This window comes from Melozone crissalis, unplaced genomic scaffold (genome assembly GCF_028551555.1).
Source record: "Melozone crissalis strain CALT ecotype California unplaced genomic scaffold, PUWL_Pcris_2 ptg000106l_1, whole genome shotgun sequence".
NCBI classification, from domain to species: Eukaryota; Metazoa; Chordata; class Aves; order Passeriformes; family Passerellidae; genus Melozone; species Melozone crissalis.
The window spans coordinates 2,137,503-2,154,566 of record NW_026535883.1 but is presented as its reverse complement, the minus strand read 5'-3'; the positions used below and the strand labels follow the sequence as shown (position 1 = coordinate 2,154,566).

Genomic DNA, 17,064 nt, shown 5'->3' with positions numbered 1-17,064 from the left:
GTTCCTTACCCACCTTTTGATGCCAGGAGAAACCAGGTGTATTAAATATCTTAACTGTCATGAATTATTAACAATTACACCGTGGCAGTACCCAAAAGGACCCAAACCACTCTACAGGCAACACTTAGAGAAGCTCCATCCAACCACACAGCATCAGCCCAAAGATCTTGCAGTCCATTTCATCAAGGTAAACAGAGACTAGAAAGGGAATTAATTTCCCCAAGACCTCATGGTTAACTGCCTAGGAAAGACACCAAGCACAGTTTTATTTTGCCTTCTACCCAGTATTCTTTTAGTTACATATGACTCCAAGCTCTTAAATTTTTTCAGACTTTTGATTTCATTATGAGACACAGTAATCACATGCAAGGCCTCCAGGTAACTCAAAGTCTTATAGTTTTCTCCTTCAATGGGAAAGCTGATTAGTTTCTTTCCTGTTTGGGAAGGGGTTGAAGTTTTCCCCCTTCTACTTCTAAAACATTAATTATGAGGCAGACATGAATAATTAACAGCCCTCTGACAGAGCACTTCAGGATTTCTGCCTATATACTACTAACCTGAGACAGCAAAATATGGATAATTGTTCAGATTTTTACTTCAAAAGGAGAGTGAAATACTGAGCAGGAGACTGGGAAGGGAAGATGAGCATGGGAAGAAAAGCAGGAGTAATGTTTAGATATCTAAAATTCTTTTTCACCCTTTTTCTTATGTCAGAAATTTGGAAGTGTCCCTCCTGAATGGTAGAAGTGTTGGCAGTTCCTGGACAGCATTCCTTCACTGGATCCCCTCAGCTGCCAGCTGGTGAAAGGGAGGGAAAATTCCAGCTTGGAGAGACGAGTGAATTGGGACAGAAGTGGGAGCTGTACAGCCACCAAAGCTGATGGGAACAACCTGGCTGTACCCCAGGACTGGATTATTATTAGAGCTCTTTTTAATTTCCCAAGCTATCAAATACTTCAGTGTGGATGCCAGATCTGACACAGCATCTCCAGGACACCCTTGTCCTTCTGCCATGTGGGGTATTTTCTGGGGTCCCCGTGGCAGGAAGGAAATGATGAATCTGACTCCATGTTCTTAGAAGGCTAATTTATTATTTTATGTTACTATATAATATTAAAGAATGCTATACTAAAACTATACTAAAGACTAGAGAAAGGATATTTACAGAAGGTTTAACGAGATAATAATGAAAAACCCATTACTCTCTCCAGAGCCCTGACACAGCTGGACCATGATTGCTCATTAAGTCAAAACAATTCCCATGAAACCAATCAAATGACCACCTGTTAGACAAACAATCTCCAAACCACATTCCAAAGCAGCAAAGCAGAGGGAAGCAAATGAGATAATATTGTTTTCCTTTTTCTCTGAGGCTTCTCAGCTTCCCAGGAGAAGAATCCTGGGCAAAGGGATTTTTCCAGAAAATATGACAGTGACAGCCATGGAGTGACAGGCCATGGGAGACAGCACAGCAGATTAAGAGAGATGACACTGCTCAGGCTTTAGACCTAATTTAGGACCAAGCAGAGAGGCAGCAGTCCTGGCACTGAGTTCAGACCAGCAGCAATCTCAGAATAGCACATAGAAGCAAAACCCACGCTGTATTTGAGAGGTGGAGCAATTACTTACACATGAAGATCCATACGGTGGAAAACAAGGTCCCTGTCACAGACACTGCCACCAGAAGCTTGGCTGAAGTTGGCACTGGCTGTGCAAGATGCTGCCAGGATATCTGTGGAAGGCAGGATATGACTTCCCTTCTGTCCCGTGGTAGAGCCATCAAGGTCCTCAAGGATGGCAGAGTGAGGAAAGGGGAAGGACACTTGGAAAGGGGAATTGGTGAAGATCAGATGTTCAGCTGTCACTGTAAACCCACCTGTGGGTGACAAGCAGCACGTCAAAAAAACAAAATGGTCACCTCATGTGATGGGCCTGAAGACAACTCTCTGGAGGAAAAGAGACCAACTTCATTCCACCTTTGCCTTTGGAAAAATGTCTGATGGGTCAACAAAAATGGGGATATCCAGGAAAATAAATGGAGATGGTTGTAGGAATAGCTACAACCATCTCCATTTATTGAATGGAATAGCTGTTACTGTGCCAGACCAAATCTGCCCAGTACCCTGCTGTAATTGTGGTTCAGACTTGCCTGATCCAGGTGCTGCTCCTGGCTGTACCAGCATCTCCTCAGTGACTCCAAACATTTATTCACAGGCCTCACAGCCAAAAATTACAGTGATTCTTATATATCCTCTCTGCCTTTGTTTTAGAGGTGAGTACATATTGTAAATGCACTTGACTCTTTTGTGTATGTGCAGCACCTGGTAGAATAAAGCCTAGGCTGAAAAGTGAGTCTGGAGGATTTTTTCACTACTGAAACAGAGAGAGCTACAAAAAAAGATGAATTTTCATGCAGGCTAAAGTTTATGAGCACATTAATATTTACAGAAATGTCAGAAAATCGTTGCCCCATGGACTGTAACAAGTCAGCTTTGGCAGGAGTGCCATACAATGCATGGGTTGCTATATGACTGTTCCATTCCCAGTTTTAGCCTGACTAAGCCAGATTTTACTATTCCTCCTGTCCTTTGATCTCATCTCCTGAGATCCTCTTCTATATTATTGTAGGACAGTCTTCATTTATATATAAATACATTTTATTACAATACAAAAGGCAATTGCTGTTGGAACATTCTTCAAAGAGCCTTTGAGTACCTCTTCAAAGCTCAGAAGGATGCTTAGTTTACACATTATCTTAGGCAAATTCACCTCAGGTTTAAGCTGGTAAGCAGTTTGGTGGAATTCTGTGAGGCAGTGTCACAACTTTTAAAGAAATCATCACTCTTGAAATTTTCCCTCTCAGAATGAAGATGCAGAAACAAGGCAGTATAAAAAACCTGTTTCCACTGAGAAAACTGTATCAGTGCAAAAATCAGGCCAGGTTTGTCTTAAAATAAATGCAATATGTGGCTTCAACTGAGTGATGAAGCCATATCCAGAAAGACTGGAGAGAACCTGAAATTTCAGCCTATGCAGAGGTATTATCAATGGCCATCTGTGGAAAATGTGAACTTGTAATGGGAGGGGAAGCTGGGGATTTGAGAATCCTGAGAAATTAATATAAATCATGCTCACCCTGCCCTTGGTAACAGCCAGAGCAAGTCCTGATTGCTGTGCAAGTGTTCACATCAAAGTTCCTGAAAGCTGTATTGGAGATGAGGAGCTGGTATCTTTTGGGAGTCCTTAGTCCTGCAGACATACAGATCCTGTCCTGAAATGAAGAAATGAAGGAAACATCACCATGTGAATCATGGAGTCCTGGAATAGTCTGGATTGGAAAGGACCATAAAGGTCATCTCATTCCAACTCCCTGCCATGGCAGGAACATCTTCCAAAAGACCAGGTTGCTTCAAGTCCTGTCTAACCTGGCCATGAGCATTTCCAGAAATGGAACATCCAAGATGCAGCAGCTGGGAATGCAAGAGTGTGACTGCCCATAATTGTGGAGTTTAAAGGACAGATGTAAACCATTGTTTGGCAAATTCTGACAACACCCATCCAATTCCCCACTTGAAGCAGGTGATAGCATCATTCTTAAGGGCAGCTTATTGGTTTTGTTTGAGTTGTTTCATGGTAGTTATGGTTGGACATTCCCTAGGGAGAAACAATCCACCTAAAAGCCACAGTGAGTGGATTTTTACATCTCCATTTCACTTTGCCTTTTTTGTTCAGCAAGTGGGAGGTTTTCCTACTCTGCAAAGATGACCATTCTTATTTCTGTTCTAAGAAAAATCTGAGCACCGAAATTCAAAGGGATTTTGTGTGATTTGGCATGGAGACACACTCAAGCCAGGCTCTCTGTAAAGCTCTAGAAGACTTCAGGGTCTATTAGAACTTAAAAAGACAGAAAGGAAGAACAAAAGCCATGGGAGATGAAAAACACAATCAACAAACTGGATTTTGGGGTGATTGTAGTCCACAGCAGAGTGGTAGTGCACCATCCTCTGCCCAACTGTCTTGGAAACAGGCTGGAAATAAAGATATACTTAGAGTTAGTGAGCAGCCTGGAGGAAGAAGGGCTGGCAGGAGTCTGTGATCCTGTTTCTGAGGCCAATGAATACTTGTAAAATATATCTCAGAAGCCATAGTAAAGAATCAATCAAGAAATCCACCCTATGTGAAAACACCTGCAATCGAAAAGAAAGAATGTAATGGACTCTTATAAGTACATTATTACTTCAAAGAGAAGGTGCTATCTTTAATCTTTGTAAGACACTGTGGTTCCATCAGCTGTTTTATTCTTTGGTCAAAACATCAGAAGTGATAGTCCTGGTCCTTGGATAGTCCTGGTCCTCCTATTCCAAGTCACTGCTAAACAGAAATCCCTTGTTTCTGGTAACAAATTGCTCAGAAAGTCTTTATTGGCTTTTTTCTTACACTTCTGGTTCTTCCATCCCACCCAATTTTCTATATTTTTAAATTAATTATTTTTATTTAAACAAATAGCAAATAGACCTATTGAGCAAATAGACCTATTTAGACAAATAGCAAATAGCAAATAGTGTGAGACAATAATTCCTCCCTTGTGTGTCTCAGAACTCTTGATTTTCCAGGAAGAAATGCTTCTCCCAAATAGTCCCACAAAGACAGAGCTGCTTAATGAGAACATGGAGGGGGCTTTCTGAATATCTCGGAAGCTAAAAAAAATCTTTCACTTGGCTTTTGCCAGTCCTGGATATAGCCCTGTCACTAATGCTTCAATGGGTCAAAGCCCCAACTTTTCAATGCCCTGACATTTCAAGAAAATAACCTTTCTTTAAAAACACTTTTCTCCAAAAAGTGGAAGGGCTAACAGAGAGGAATATCCAAGGTTCCCATTAAATTAATGTCATAAAGTTTTAATTTATATTAAATAGACATCATTATTAAAAGGAGAATTACATACATTAAGATGTAAATTATGACAAGGAGGCTCTTATCATGAGATAATCAAAGATAATCCCCCCCTGAGGTACTGAAAGAAACAAGGCACAGCATGAGTGTCTCTAAATCTCTCAGCAAGTACAACACTGGAGTCCTTCCATGGATTCTTCAAAGCAATAACAAAGACATCCACCCCTTGGCGTCAGAGAAATTCACTGGGACACTGCAAGGGTGGACAGTGAAGCCAGAATTTTACCTGAACCATCTACTTAAAGTAGACCTGCTAAGAAGGTTCCTTTCTGTGAGCTTCTAAAGAAAACTCATTTAAAATACTTTTTTTTTCTGCCAGTCAGAGAGAAAATTAATTTAATGAACAACAATAGAAAACTGAGCAGGGGAAAGAAAAAAGACCTCAAAATCATGAACAAGCATCTGCGGCCAGTTGTAACTAAAATTCCATTGTTATCCATGTTATTAATCTGTTAACAACCTGGTAGCACCCAAAGGACTTCGTCCAGCTGCCTAAAGAAATAGTGGAAGAAGAACATATTTACTGCATAAATAAAATTACATTTTGACAATATTTTTCATTCTCAAGTAAAAAAGCAACACACTGTGTTCCAGGTGGACCAATGATGCTGAGAGAGAGCAGAGGAAACCAAAGTGTTAACAAGGATAGAAGCCAAAGCTGGTGTTCCCCCTCAAAATTCTCAAATCACTAAACTAAACCCACTTGTGCATAGTTAAATGGTGCTAAATGCAAAAGGTGTATAGGAATTTGTGTTAGAAAAGCTTGATTAAAGAAAAATTATGATGCCTCTCAAAAAGTCCGATCTGGTGAAATTCCAAGATTTTTCTGAGACCATATCAATACTGGAAAAAAATTTGAGTAGGAAAAAAATTTGAACTTGTCCTGCTAAGATCCTTCAGCTTTTTTTGTTTGTGATTTTGTTTTCACTTTTGAATGTTGTTTTAGAAAGAATATATAGGATTATGCCTTACAGTGCGAAATTTTGTAGTAGTTTCTAATGAAAACAGAAAAAACAGAGTCCTTGTTTCAAATTTTCTTAAAAAGAATTCTTAAAAGCTTCCATGCTGAAAGGAAAAGATGTTGGAAAAAAACCCCAAAAACCTGTAGAACTGTTTTGGTTGGAAAAGCCCTCTAAGACCATGGAACCCAACCACCAACCCAACACTGCCAAGGCCAACACTAAACAATGTCCTGAAGTGCCAACATTTACATGTTTTTTAAAACCCTCCAAGTAATTCCACTACTGCCCTAGGCTGTCTGTCCCAACACTTGAAAACCTTGCAGTGAAGATATTTTCCCCAAAATCCACTCTAAACCTTTACTGATGCAACTTGAGGGCATTCCCTTATAACCTGTTTAAAACCCAAGTTTTTCTCAATCTGCCGTGGAGCAGGGGCTGTTCTCCAGGCTGCTTTCTAATTTCTCCAAATTCCTGTTCAAACGTTGCTGTGAGACCTAAGAGACATTGAAATTTCTTGCAGTTCTTACCTTTTGCCCAAGGTGTCCATTTAAAACACTTTCTGACACAGAGGTGTTTCCCAGGCTTTCCACAATGTCAATGCCAAAATCTTTGCAAGCAGAAATCCAGAAATGCTGGAGTTCAAGGTTCCTGCTACTGAAAATCTACACGAAAGGAAAATAAAATAATAAAAATACATATAATGATCAAATAATAGAATGGTTTAGGTTAGAAGGAGCCTCAAAGACCATTTCATTCCAACCCCTGCCATGGGCACTGACATCTTCCACTATCCCAGGTTGCTCCAAGCCCCATCCAACCCTGCCTTGAACACTTCTGGAATGGGGCACCTAAAAGAAAGAAGATTGTTTCTAAAGGCAGCCCATGGAAAGAAGCAAAATAAACTTAGTTATTTGTGTATTCTTGGTCAGTTACATACAAAGAAATTACAAATTATGCAGAGAAAACAAACCAACAACAACAAACTTGCAATTTGGCCTTTTACTTCTTTTCCTACAAATAACCTTTCCAGAAAGGGAACACATCAGCCTAAAAAACCACACTGATAAATTGGACACCTTCAGAGGAAGAGTCATAGGGATGAATGAGGCTATAAAACCCTACAGAGAAACACATACAAACTGTTCAGGTCATCAGACAGGAATTAACAGGATCACAAGCTCCAAATTGTGAGTATGGGAAAAAATATGACATAATAAAGGATGCTTGGCTTTTAAAAATCAGATTAATTTATAGTGAGTCATATTAGCTGGAGAACAAAGCTAGACAAATTCAAATAAATAAAAAGAGCAAAATTTTAAGAAGAATAAAAAATAATCCCATGGAAACCATCAGTTCTGTAAAGGTAATATATCTACCTATTGCAATCTTCATTAACAGCTCAGATATTCTTGGAGAATTTTTTATTTGGCAACATGATCTAATGGAAGGTATCCCTGCTCATGGAATGAGATGGATTTTAAGGTCCCTTCCAACCCAAACCATTCTAAAATTCCATGATTGCAGTGGCAGACAGATGCTAGATGATTACAGAGAACACCAGCCGGTGAAAGTAGCACTGATTCTGCAGCAAAAAGAATTCACACAAATCAAATTTCTGCATCTTTCATTAAAATAGGAGCTTCCTGGGGAGAGACATGGATGTAGGAGCACAAGAGTTTTTAGTCAATCAAGCCTTTTGACAATCAGGTGTGGAGGTGAGATACTTGGAAAGATCCTGAGCATCACAGCAGGTAGTGGGGACAAACCTACCTGTGCTCCCCCTTGGCAGCTCCAGGCTGTGAAATTGTTGAACTGAACTCGACTGTCTGGTAAATATTCTGGGTACACCAGCAACCCATGCCTGTTTGGGAGAGAAAGCCATGGAGACTGTTCCTTTACATGGCATGGACTGGTGAGCAGATTCTTCTACTCATCATTTTGATATCTAAAACCTTAAATCTGTAACAGTTGTCTGCATGAGACTTGATTTCTTAAAAGCAAAGTCACAGGCTTTCAGTGTTAGACCTATCAGAGCTGAAAAGGAGTGTGCAGTGCCACTGGGAGGTTCTCACTACAAAACACCCTCCCATGCTCATGGAGTTTTCAGCCAGCATCACCTTCAGGTAAGCCTGACATGAATCTGGACAGGTAAGGCTCTTCTTTGTCTTGGATTCAGCTAACTTGGATTACAGCCCAAATGTATGCATTCCTGAATGCAGCACTAGGTTTGACCTTCTCAGAGATTTAAAATCCAGATTAATGTCCATTGAGATTATTATTATTATTATTATTATCCATTGAGATTTTAAGATTAACTCAAAATTCAGGTCCCCTTAACCACTGATTTTCAGTACAATGTTATTTTTTAATATTCTTTCTCCAATACTCTTTCTGTTTTAGGGAAGCACTGGTTAAAACTTTTTCAATAGCTCTTCCTGGACACTAAAGGAACGATTGCTCTATGAAACGTCACAGAACCTTGGAACCAGGGAGTGTTGGAAGGGACTTTAGAGATCATCTCGTTCCACCACCCTGCCATGGACAGGGACACTTCCCACAAAGATCCTGGAGACAACTTTGCTTGCAAGAGACAAGGACCTGAAAAAGAGTGCAAAACTGGGTGGAAAAGTCCTGAAAAGTGGGGCAAGGCCTTTTCTGCTCACCACTGCAATTACAGATGGCACAACCATTCCCTGAAGGAAAATCTCCTTAAACAAACTCCCCAAGTACCTTGTGCAGGAGTGAGCTGTGTTCTCACTGAAGGACAGGAGAGGCGCTTTGGATGGTCCCTCAGGGGAGAGATGAAAGAAATAGCCATACCCAGCACCACACACTGTGTTGCCCTGTAGAGAGGAACATGTGACTATGAAAATAATATCAGCACAGATTTCTGGAAATTAAATCAATTTAAGAAACACACAAATTAAAATCCCAGCTGTGGTCCATTCAAATTCTGGTAAACTGGCTGGTGGAGACATGTACCTCATTTCTGTGTCCCTAGTCTTGTTCTGTTTTCACTTTGACCTTGGGCCAGTTGTAAAAATACTTCTTTTTAAACCAGACATGGAGGATTGGCCAAGCAATAGAGACAAATGGCAGAAAAATGCTGTTGTCACAAATCTTCAAGAAGTAGGCAAGAAAAAAAATGTGTTGAAAACTTATGTCTATAAACTTAACTTACCTTTCTATATATGAAAATGTGAGGAAGAAAAAGTAAATCACAAACTAATCCCAAAGGTAAATCACAAACTAATCAAGTTTATTGGTTTCCTTCTCAGTCTCGATATTTCTCTTATCTCCCAAAGCAAACACGGGATAAGGAAATAAAGGAAATATTTGCATTGATGGAGTGAGACTCCAAACATTCAAGAGAAAGCAAAGAATATCTTCAGGATATGTCAGTGACTGAACAATTAAACTTCCTTATACCTGCGGTAAATTATGTGGTTTGGATCATTTTTTACAGGGTAAGTGAATAACCATAGGAAGATGTGCTGTAAGTTATTGTAATTTAATATTTCTTAAAGAAATCACATCCTAAATTCTGCACTTGAGTTACATTATTTGTGTTGCAAATAATAAAATAATAAAAATAAGTGGACATAAGGTCTGATTGGCCTTAAAATTAGGAGTTTGGTACTTACAGAATCAAGTTGTGTTTATATGAGCTGTGTTTGGTGCGCTTTGAAGTTTCCTACTCTAGGACAAAAAAACCTGCTCTTGCCAGCTTAATTTGGAGAGCAGCCAAGCCTAGTTGGGTGTGAGTTGTGTCCATATAGCAATGTCTTCATGTGTGCACCTGTGCATGATCCCTCTCATCTGCCTTAGGTGTGTGAAAATTTGAAGTCCAGGCTGGTAGATTTTAGCTCCTTTTTTAGGAAAAAAATAAAAATAATAAGACATAGGCATGTGCAGAAGGCAATGCTTTTAGTCTAATCTTAGACAAAATTAATTGCTCTCTAGAGGTATGTGGCTCTCTGAGGGGGGGTCTAAGATGGCCTTTCTTGCAGCTCTAAGGAGGCCTTGTTCTCTAAGATCAGGTCTGACGCCACCACTCCCATTCATAGGTCACTGGACACTGTTAAAATACTAATGACTTTTTGGTCCCTGATGGTCCAAATCAAAGCTGAGCCTGGTGACCTCGAGGTGAAACCCTCCATACACCAATTACTTTCTTCTGACCCATCCAAGTGTGCTCCCTGCAGTCCTGATCCCTGACATCTGTCAAGGAATAAAGTACTGAGACCCAGAGCTCTGCTTTCTCTATCCCCTGGTAAAACTGCTGCTTTTTCTGAAAGTACAGCCACAGACCCTTTTTCTTTAACAAAACACTTCTGCAGTCCAGTCACATCATTTCCAGGATATTTTACTTGCAACTCCAACCGTGCGTTCTACAGATGATTCATAAGGAAAAGGAAAAAAAAAAACCTGCATATTTATTCAGCCAGCTCGTGGCTGCAGGGCAGGGGTTTTAGGCAAGCAAGGAATTTTGTGTGGAAATCAATTCTTTGTGGAAGTCAGTATTTTATGAATGTCCGTGCAACCAAAATTCCAGAGAGAAATTACCTCGCTGAGCATGCCAAAAACCTGGAGGTATGCACTGCAAGTCACTAAAATCAAGTGGCTGACGGTTTAAGTGTCTCTTAACTGTTACAACTCTGCTGGTGTAAATATTTCATGGATTTCTTTCAGATAGCTGAGACTCAAACTGTTGACCTTAAAGATGACATTAAAGCTATGGACAGTGTTCCCAGCACCACTCCCACAGTTTCAGAGTTGGGCAGGATGTGAGTAGAACTCACAATGTGCCTGCTTTGGTGTGGGCCCACTTTGCAGGAAAAGGTTTGGAAAAGATCTCAGCAGGGATGGAACAGTGGGAAAACAGTGCCAGACAGACGCAGCTTCATCTCTTTGGTGCTGTGGACAATGGCTGGATGGGGTGACACGAGGAAACAAATGCATTTAATAGTGTGACAATCAGTCACTCCTCTGACACGGAGACACCAGCTGAGCTCCACCCTGTTCATTCATCTGAGCTGTTTCCCACTCCTCAACACCAAGGCAAGAAAGGAAAGGGAGGTTCTTGCTGGATTTCCTAAACCCAGTCCATATGTTGTTATGCATGAGCACTGCATGCTGGCTCTGGCGTTTCAGGGCATTGAATGTTTATGGGTTGGAACAACAAAAAGGCCAAAACTCACCAGGGTCAAGAGAGACAACATAAAAAGATAAAAACCTACTTTTTGAATTATTTTTCCTGCGCACAAAAAGAAAACCAAGGACATAGGGTGGATGTTTCAGTGAGAAAAAAGCCAACATCGCAGAGGAGCATCTTCAGTTCCTTGCACTGATAGCATGTAAAAAAACCCAAACAACAGCCTGCAAATGATATTGTCCATCACTCTAAAAAGGGATAACCTTAGTGGGCTTACACACTGTGTTTAAAAAAATTATGCTAACCTTGTAATAATCATTTTGCACTCATACTGTCTGAGTATAAAATTTAGTCTAACAGCCTGATTCACCAGTGCACTTAAGACCTTAAGTCAAATGGAAACCAGTGGGAATTGGGTCTCCAAATGTCTTTGTAGGCTCAGGTTTGAGTGACTGCTCTGTCCCAATTTCCACACCATTTAGGCCACCACTGAATTTCAAGGAAATTTAAGCTCTTCAGCCACCGATGTAAATTTAAGCTCCTAAGTAAATTGACTAGTTATGAAAACATTACTGCAGGTCTCACTGTGGAAAGGCTTAACCCATCATGCACTGAAGATGTTACACAGCTGGGACCTAGAGCTCTCTACAGTCCCTGCCTTAAAGATTGCAGCCAAGTTAAAACCAGTAACCAAAAGATGGAAATCTGAAAATAAACAAAAAGCAAACACAAAACCAATAAACAAAAAGACTGACAAACGCCTAAAATTAAATTCTAAACTGGGAAAGCTTCTATTGCATGTTCTGGCCTGAGAACCAGGCAGGTGGAAGATGAGTCTTTCTCATTACATTCTTCAAATTTCCCCAATGAACTAAGATTATAAATACCTAAAAATCTTGAGTCATTTGATCTGAGAATTTTCATGAGAGAAAAGGTGCTGAGACTACAGCATCGTACTGCTGGTGCTGCACCAGCACCCCTAGAATTTAGTGATTATTATTGCACTAAGGAAAAGTCACCAGTTCTTTTACCAGGGAGAAATGTGACCTTTTTCTCTTAATATCCCTGTGCTTTGCTGCCTGCCTGAGCACTGCTTGGTCCTGTTGTGCAGTAGGAGCAGTTAATAACAATTTTAAGCTGGGAAACTTCTTTGAGTTTTCCTTTTGCTGCTGCAGCTCCTCAAATATTGCACTCCTCAGGATGATGAAGGTCATCAGCAACCATCTGAGGGCCATCTGTTACCCTGCCTGCAGCAGAGCACCTCTGGAGAGCAGAAAGGACCCCCTGATATTGGGGTACCCAGCCACAGCTGTAGCTCTTTATATCTGCAAACTCGTGTGAGCAGAGAGGAATAAATAAATGTGCTGAAAACCCAGCACAGGCAGCTCCCAGGAACCCGTGGAGGTAATTGCAGCAAACCTTTTCAAAAGCTGAGCCACTGGCGATGGAGGGAACAGCTCCAGGGTAAAGCAGTGCATGACAGTACAAAACTCTGTGCTTAGTGGAGCTGAAATTCTCATGATTCTTCCCGGTTGTTGTATTTTAAAACCATATTTGATGGCCTTAAAAATGATAAATATGGCCTCAAGGGAATTGCAGAAAAGTTCTCTCCTCCTTTCTCAGTGCTCCTGTCTTCATAAAAATACAGGAAATGTGTTGGTCTCTTTTTCACCTTCAAATTTAGGTGTAAATTTTTCCTCATGGAGCAGAAACCCCAGGGGTGATTAGGTCTTCACAAACAGTAATTGGTTTGGTTACTGGGGGTTAACAATAGAACAGGTTAGGATTACTTTTTAAATGAAAATATGCATTTTTCACTACTGAAAGTGTGGTAAGAAAGGTCAGTTTCAATGCAATTTCTTAAAATAGTTGGGAAAGAAAAGTGGTTTGAAGTGGATGAAAATCATGTTTTTCCACGAAACACATAAAAGTGATTCCTTATTCTGAAATGTAAGACTAAAAATGAGTATGAACTAAGAGAAAGCATCAGAGAATTAGTGAATAAAAGTATTTTTTCTGAGGTCAACTTTTCGATGTGTGGCTGTTCTTTTTAAAAACCTGGTGTTTTATAACCATTTAAAATAGAGAACCTTCCTTTCTTTCAAAATCAATGTCATTTTCACAGGACAGGGAACATATTCTCTTTCTCATCCTGGAATGCAAATCTTCAGCTGTATGGGAAATGTGATTTTAAATCCAGACAGAGGTGTAATTGATGCTGCTGAATTTTAGAGTTTTTGTAGTCAGTCCATTAAAATTGAAAGGTTTTTTTTAATAATGGCAGAAATTCTAGATAAGCTGAGACTAAACTTTTTCCAAGTTTTCTGAATCTGTGAGCATTATAAAATAAAACAACATTTTAAAGTACCTCAGGATGAATTCTCTCACTGTAATATTCCATTCCACTCAAACACAGAAAAATTCTCAGTAATAAATTTACCCAGGAACATAATTTATTTTGTAATATGCACTTGTTTCAATATCCCATCACAAGCACAAGTTCTGACAGCTCAGCCAAGAAACAAATATTGTGTATGTGATCTCCCAGATAAATGAAGCTCTGTGTCTTTCTGATACCTTTGATTAGAAAAGAAATGTTATGTCTTATACCAGAACTTCTTACCCTGATGTGGTTGGCAGGAGCCCTGACATAGATCCCTGCTGGTGACAGTGACTCAATATTGGATAAACCATCACTTACAGAAAGGCCAATCACTATGTTGTTACTAATTTTGTTCTCCTCTTCCAGTCCTTCACCTTTAAAAGAAAAAGATATGAAGAAAAAAGAAAGATAAAAAGTAAAAAATAAGAGGAAGAAAAAATAAAAATAAACATAAATGTACATATAGCTGGAAACCCTCTATTCTCATGACTCTCATTTCAATATACAGAACTCCAGGTGTTATATTCACATCTATTTCCCTGTATGAGGTATTATATGTGACTGTACCCCAAGTCATATATTCTGGACTGCAAGTTTATGGTAAAAATAAATAAAAGATGTATTATAAAGCAGATTTACAGTTGAGAAAAGAGACTCAGAGTGGTTCAGAATGGGAAAGAGGCTCACCTATGCACACACAGGCATGCTCCTGGCAGTACTAGAATTCAAAGTCTTCTTTATCTCCTGTCTCCATTCACTGCCCTACTTACATGTAAGAAAATTTCTAAACAGGCTGAAAAACACCTGGTGCACCTCTGCACAAAACTGGGGGTTTGCCCCCCTAAGCAATGGAGTAGGAGAAGAGAAAGGGAAAAATGAATCAAGCAATTGATTAGACAACACAGACCTCTTGGGGAGCCCCAGATCTAGTTGCAGTATAGAAAATGGAAGAAGAAAATAAAATTTTTTTTTTTTTAAACTACATGTTAAAAACAATGGGCCACCCAATGGCAAGGAGTGGACAGTCCCATACAAGCCAAGTCCAGATAAAGACACATGGATAGGATAAGGGCAAATGGCCTTAAGTTGCTCTGGGGGAGGTTTAGGTTGGATACCAGGAAAGATTCTTCACCTAAAGGGTGGTCAGGCATTGGAACAGGCCAACCAGGGAAGTGATGGAGCCACCATCCCTGGGAGTGTTTGCAGCGATGGAGATAATGGCACCTGGGGACGTGGTTTAGTGGTGGGCTTGGCAGGGTCAGTTCAATGGCTGAACTTCCAGAATCAGGAAGACCTTGAAGGTCTTTTCCAACCTTAATGACTCCATGATTCTATGATCAGCACTGCTGCTCTTTTGGAAGCAGAACAAAAAGTGGAATCCTGTGTTGGAATTCCTGTGGAATCTATGCATAGGCCATTCTCCCTGGCCTACATTAGCAGCAAATAACATCCATCTAGTTTTGTTTATCCAAATCACGTCCATCTAGTTGTTTTTATCCAACAGAAGTCATTACCTTCAAATACACCTGCTTAAATTTCTATTAATAATACAGATCCCTTCCCAAATCATTACTACCCCAAATATAAGCCACTTCACAAGAAAACTTGTGCCCTTTGGTTTTTGGGATAGCAATAAATACTTTTAGCCTTCCCTTAGTGTTTTGAGGGAATCAGCTCTCTCAATTTTTTCCAGTCTCTATGTACTACAAACAATGCTGCTACCAGAGAATGAACAAGATCCTAAAGAAGCCCTTTTGACAGCCATAAAGGATTTTGAGGTTTTGGCTTTCAAGCTCAGACCTTGTGTGTTAATAATTTTAAGCCCAGAGTGACACTTTGTGATGGTCTTGCAAACCCTCTGAAAATAAAGATTTTAGGTGAAATCACCGAGAGAATCCAATTCCAGAGCTGCAAAGAGCCAGCTGTAATAATAAATATTCCTTCAGAGGCAACAAAATTATATATAAATTTATCCATCAGACCCTCTGGAGCTGCTGACAGTGAAGCCATTAAAAGCATCTTGAGGATAAGGTGTATTTAGGCTGAAACTTCAGCTCAGCTCAGAGTCCTTTAACTCAGACACAGATCCCAACATGAATGAGCCAGGGATGCCAGAATCTTGGAGGGTCCTGCTCTGCTTCCCCATGGCTGCAAGGGCTCTGTACATCAGCTTGGGCAAGTCCTTGCATCTCTGGGAGCCAGCTCTCTTCATCTGCAAGGCGTGGATAGCCACATTGGGTTTATAATCTTCCCTGTTTAAATCATGATATATCACTCCTCATTATGTTTATACACAGCACCCAGCACAGGGACTTGCTGTGGGTGGGGAACTGCGGGATCAAAACTGAAGGTTTTCTTTTTTCCCCTCTGTTTATCTCATAAATGGTCATTTTTATCCCATCTCTTATGGAAAACAAAAATTGAGCTATATATTTAGGTATTCAGGAAACATGAGATCCCAGCAGAAGATGCTTGAAGTCAGTCTCCTGATGGTTAGTTAGGAGAAATATTTCATTGTTTAACATTTTTGTTGCTCCAAGCTCCAATTTATTTAAGTGTTAAATCCTCTGGTTAACTTTTAACATATGCTTTCATTCCATTATCTTCAACATCAAATGACTGAAGTTAAAGGTAATATTCTCTTAAATGCTTCATTGAGTTGTGGTCTTAAATATGGCATAATGACACTTTTCCAAAGACAGATTAATCCATCCCCTAAAAAAAATCTACTATTTTTTCACTGAAAAATAATTGATCCCGATCAAGTGAAGATTGACCTGAAGAAAGAGAACTGGCCAAATAGAAGTAGCTGCTAGGAGTTGTATGTGGAATTGTGTGAGCTTTATTCCAAATTCACTGACACTATAAATTGCAGAAGATGTGATTAAAGTTCTCAGAGTTCAGTTAAGGATCTGAAAGCATTTCCACGCAAATGGGAATCAGCAGAAGCTGCTGTTGTATGTAGTGTGGATATTTGCCTGCTTCACTTACCCAGGAGAAGCCCATGGCCTGAAATGTTGTAGAAAACATTGCTGTCCACAGTGAGGTTGGAAATCCCTCTCAGATGGAGGCCTTGGCCAAAGGAGTCCAGAACACAACAACCACGGATGTACGAGTCTGGAAGGAAGGGAGTGAGTGGTGTGAGCACAAATCACCCTGCAGATTGAGGGCAGGTATTTTACAGCCCTTCTCTAGCCAGTCATGGTGACCTTCCCATCATCCAGATCCTGGCCAGGGCTGCCTTCTGCCACCAGGGAGCCCTGAGCCTCCTTTAGTGATGAAGATGGCACAGGTCCCTTCCAAACCAAACCCAACCCAACCCAACCAAACCCAACCCAACCCAACCAAACCAAACCAAACCAAACCAAACCAAACCAAACCAAACCAAACCCAACACAACCCAACCCAACCCAACCAAACCAAACCAAACCAAACTAAACCAAATCAAACCAAACCAAACCAAACCAAAGCATTTTGTTATGTGAGAGGTGCAAATGTACCTTGGGAAGGGAAAATCCATTCAGCACCCTTAAAACATTATTTGAGCCCACATAATTTGCCCCTACCACCACCAGTCTTTAGAGCCCTCACTGCCACTTCCACAGAGGTGG

General features: G+C 40.3%; 1 protein-coding gene across 1 annotated transcript in view; it reads right to left on the bottom strand.

The window, feature by feature from the left end:
* The window catches only part of PKHD1 (PKHD1 ciliary IPT domain containing fibrocystin/polyductin), a 238,112-nt gene that overhangs the window by 112,604 nt on the left and 108,444 nt on the right, over positions 1 to 17,064 (bottom strand). Inside the window, exons 40-46 of the mRNA XM_054291748.1 lie at positions 16,445 to 16,570; positions 13,694 to 13,827; positions 8,646 to 8,758; positions 7,686 to 7,776; positions 6,443 to 6,577; positions 3,136 to 3,271; positions 1,630 to 1,876 (exon numbers count right to left, since the gene is read on the bottom strand). Of these exons, the coding sequence (XP_054147723.1) occupies positions 1,630 to 1,876; positions 3,136 to 3,271; positions 6,443 to 6,577; positions 7,686 to 7,776; positions 8,646 to 8,758; positions 13,694 to 13,827; positions 16,445 to 16,570 (982 nt within the window). The remainder of the gene's footprint in view (positions 1 to 1,629; positions 1,877 to 3,135; positions 3,272 to 6,442; positions 6,578 to 7,685; positions 7,777 to 8,645; positions 8,759 to 13,693; positions 13,828 to 16,444; positions 16,571 to 17,064) is intronic.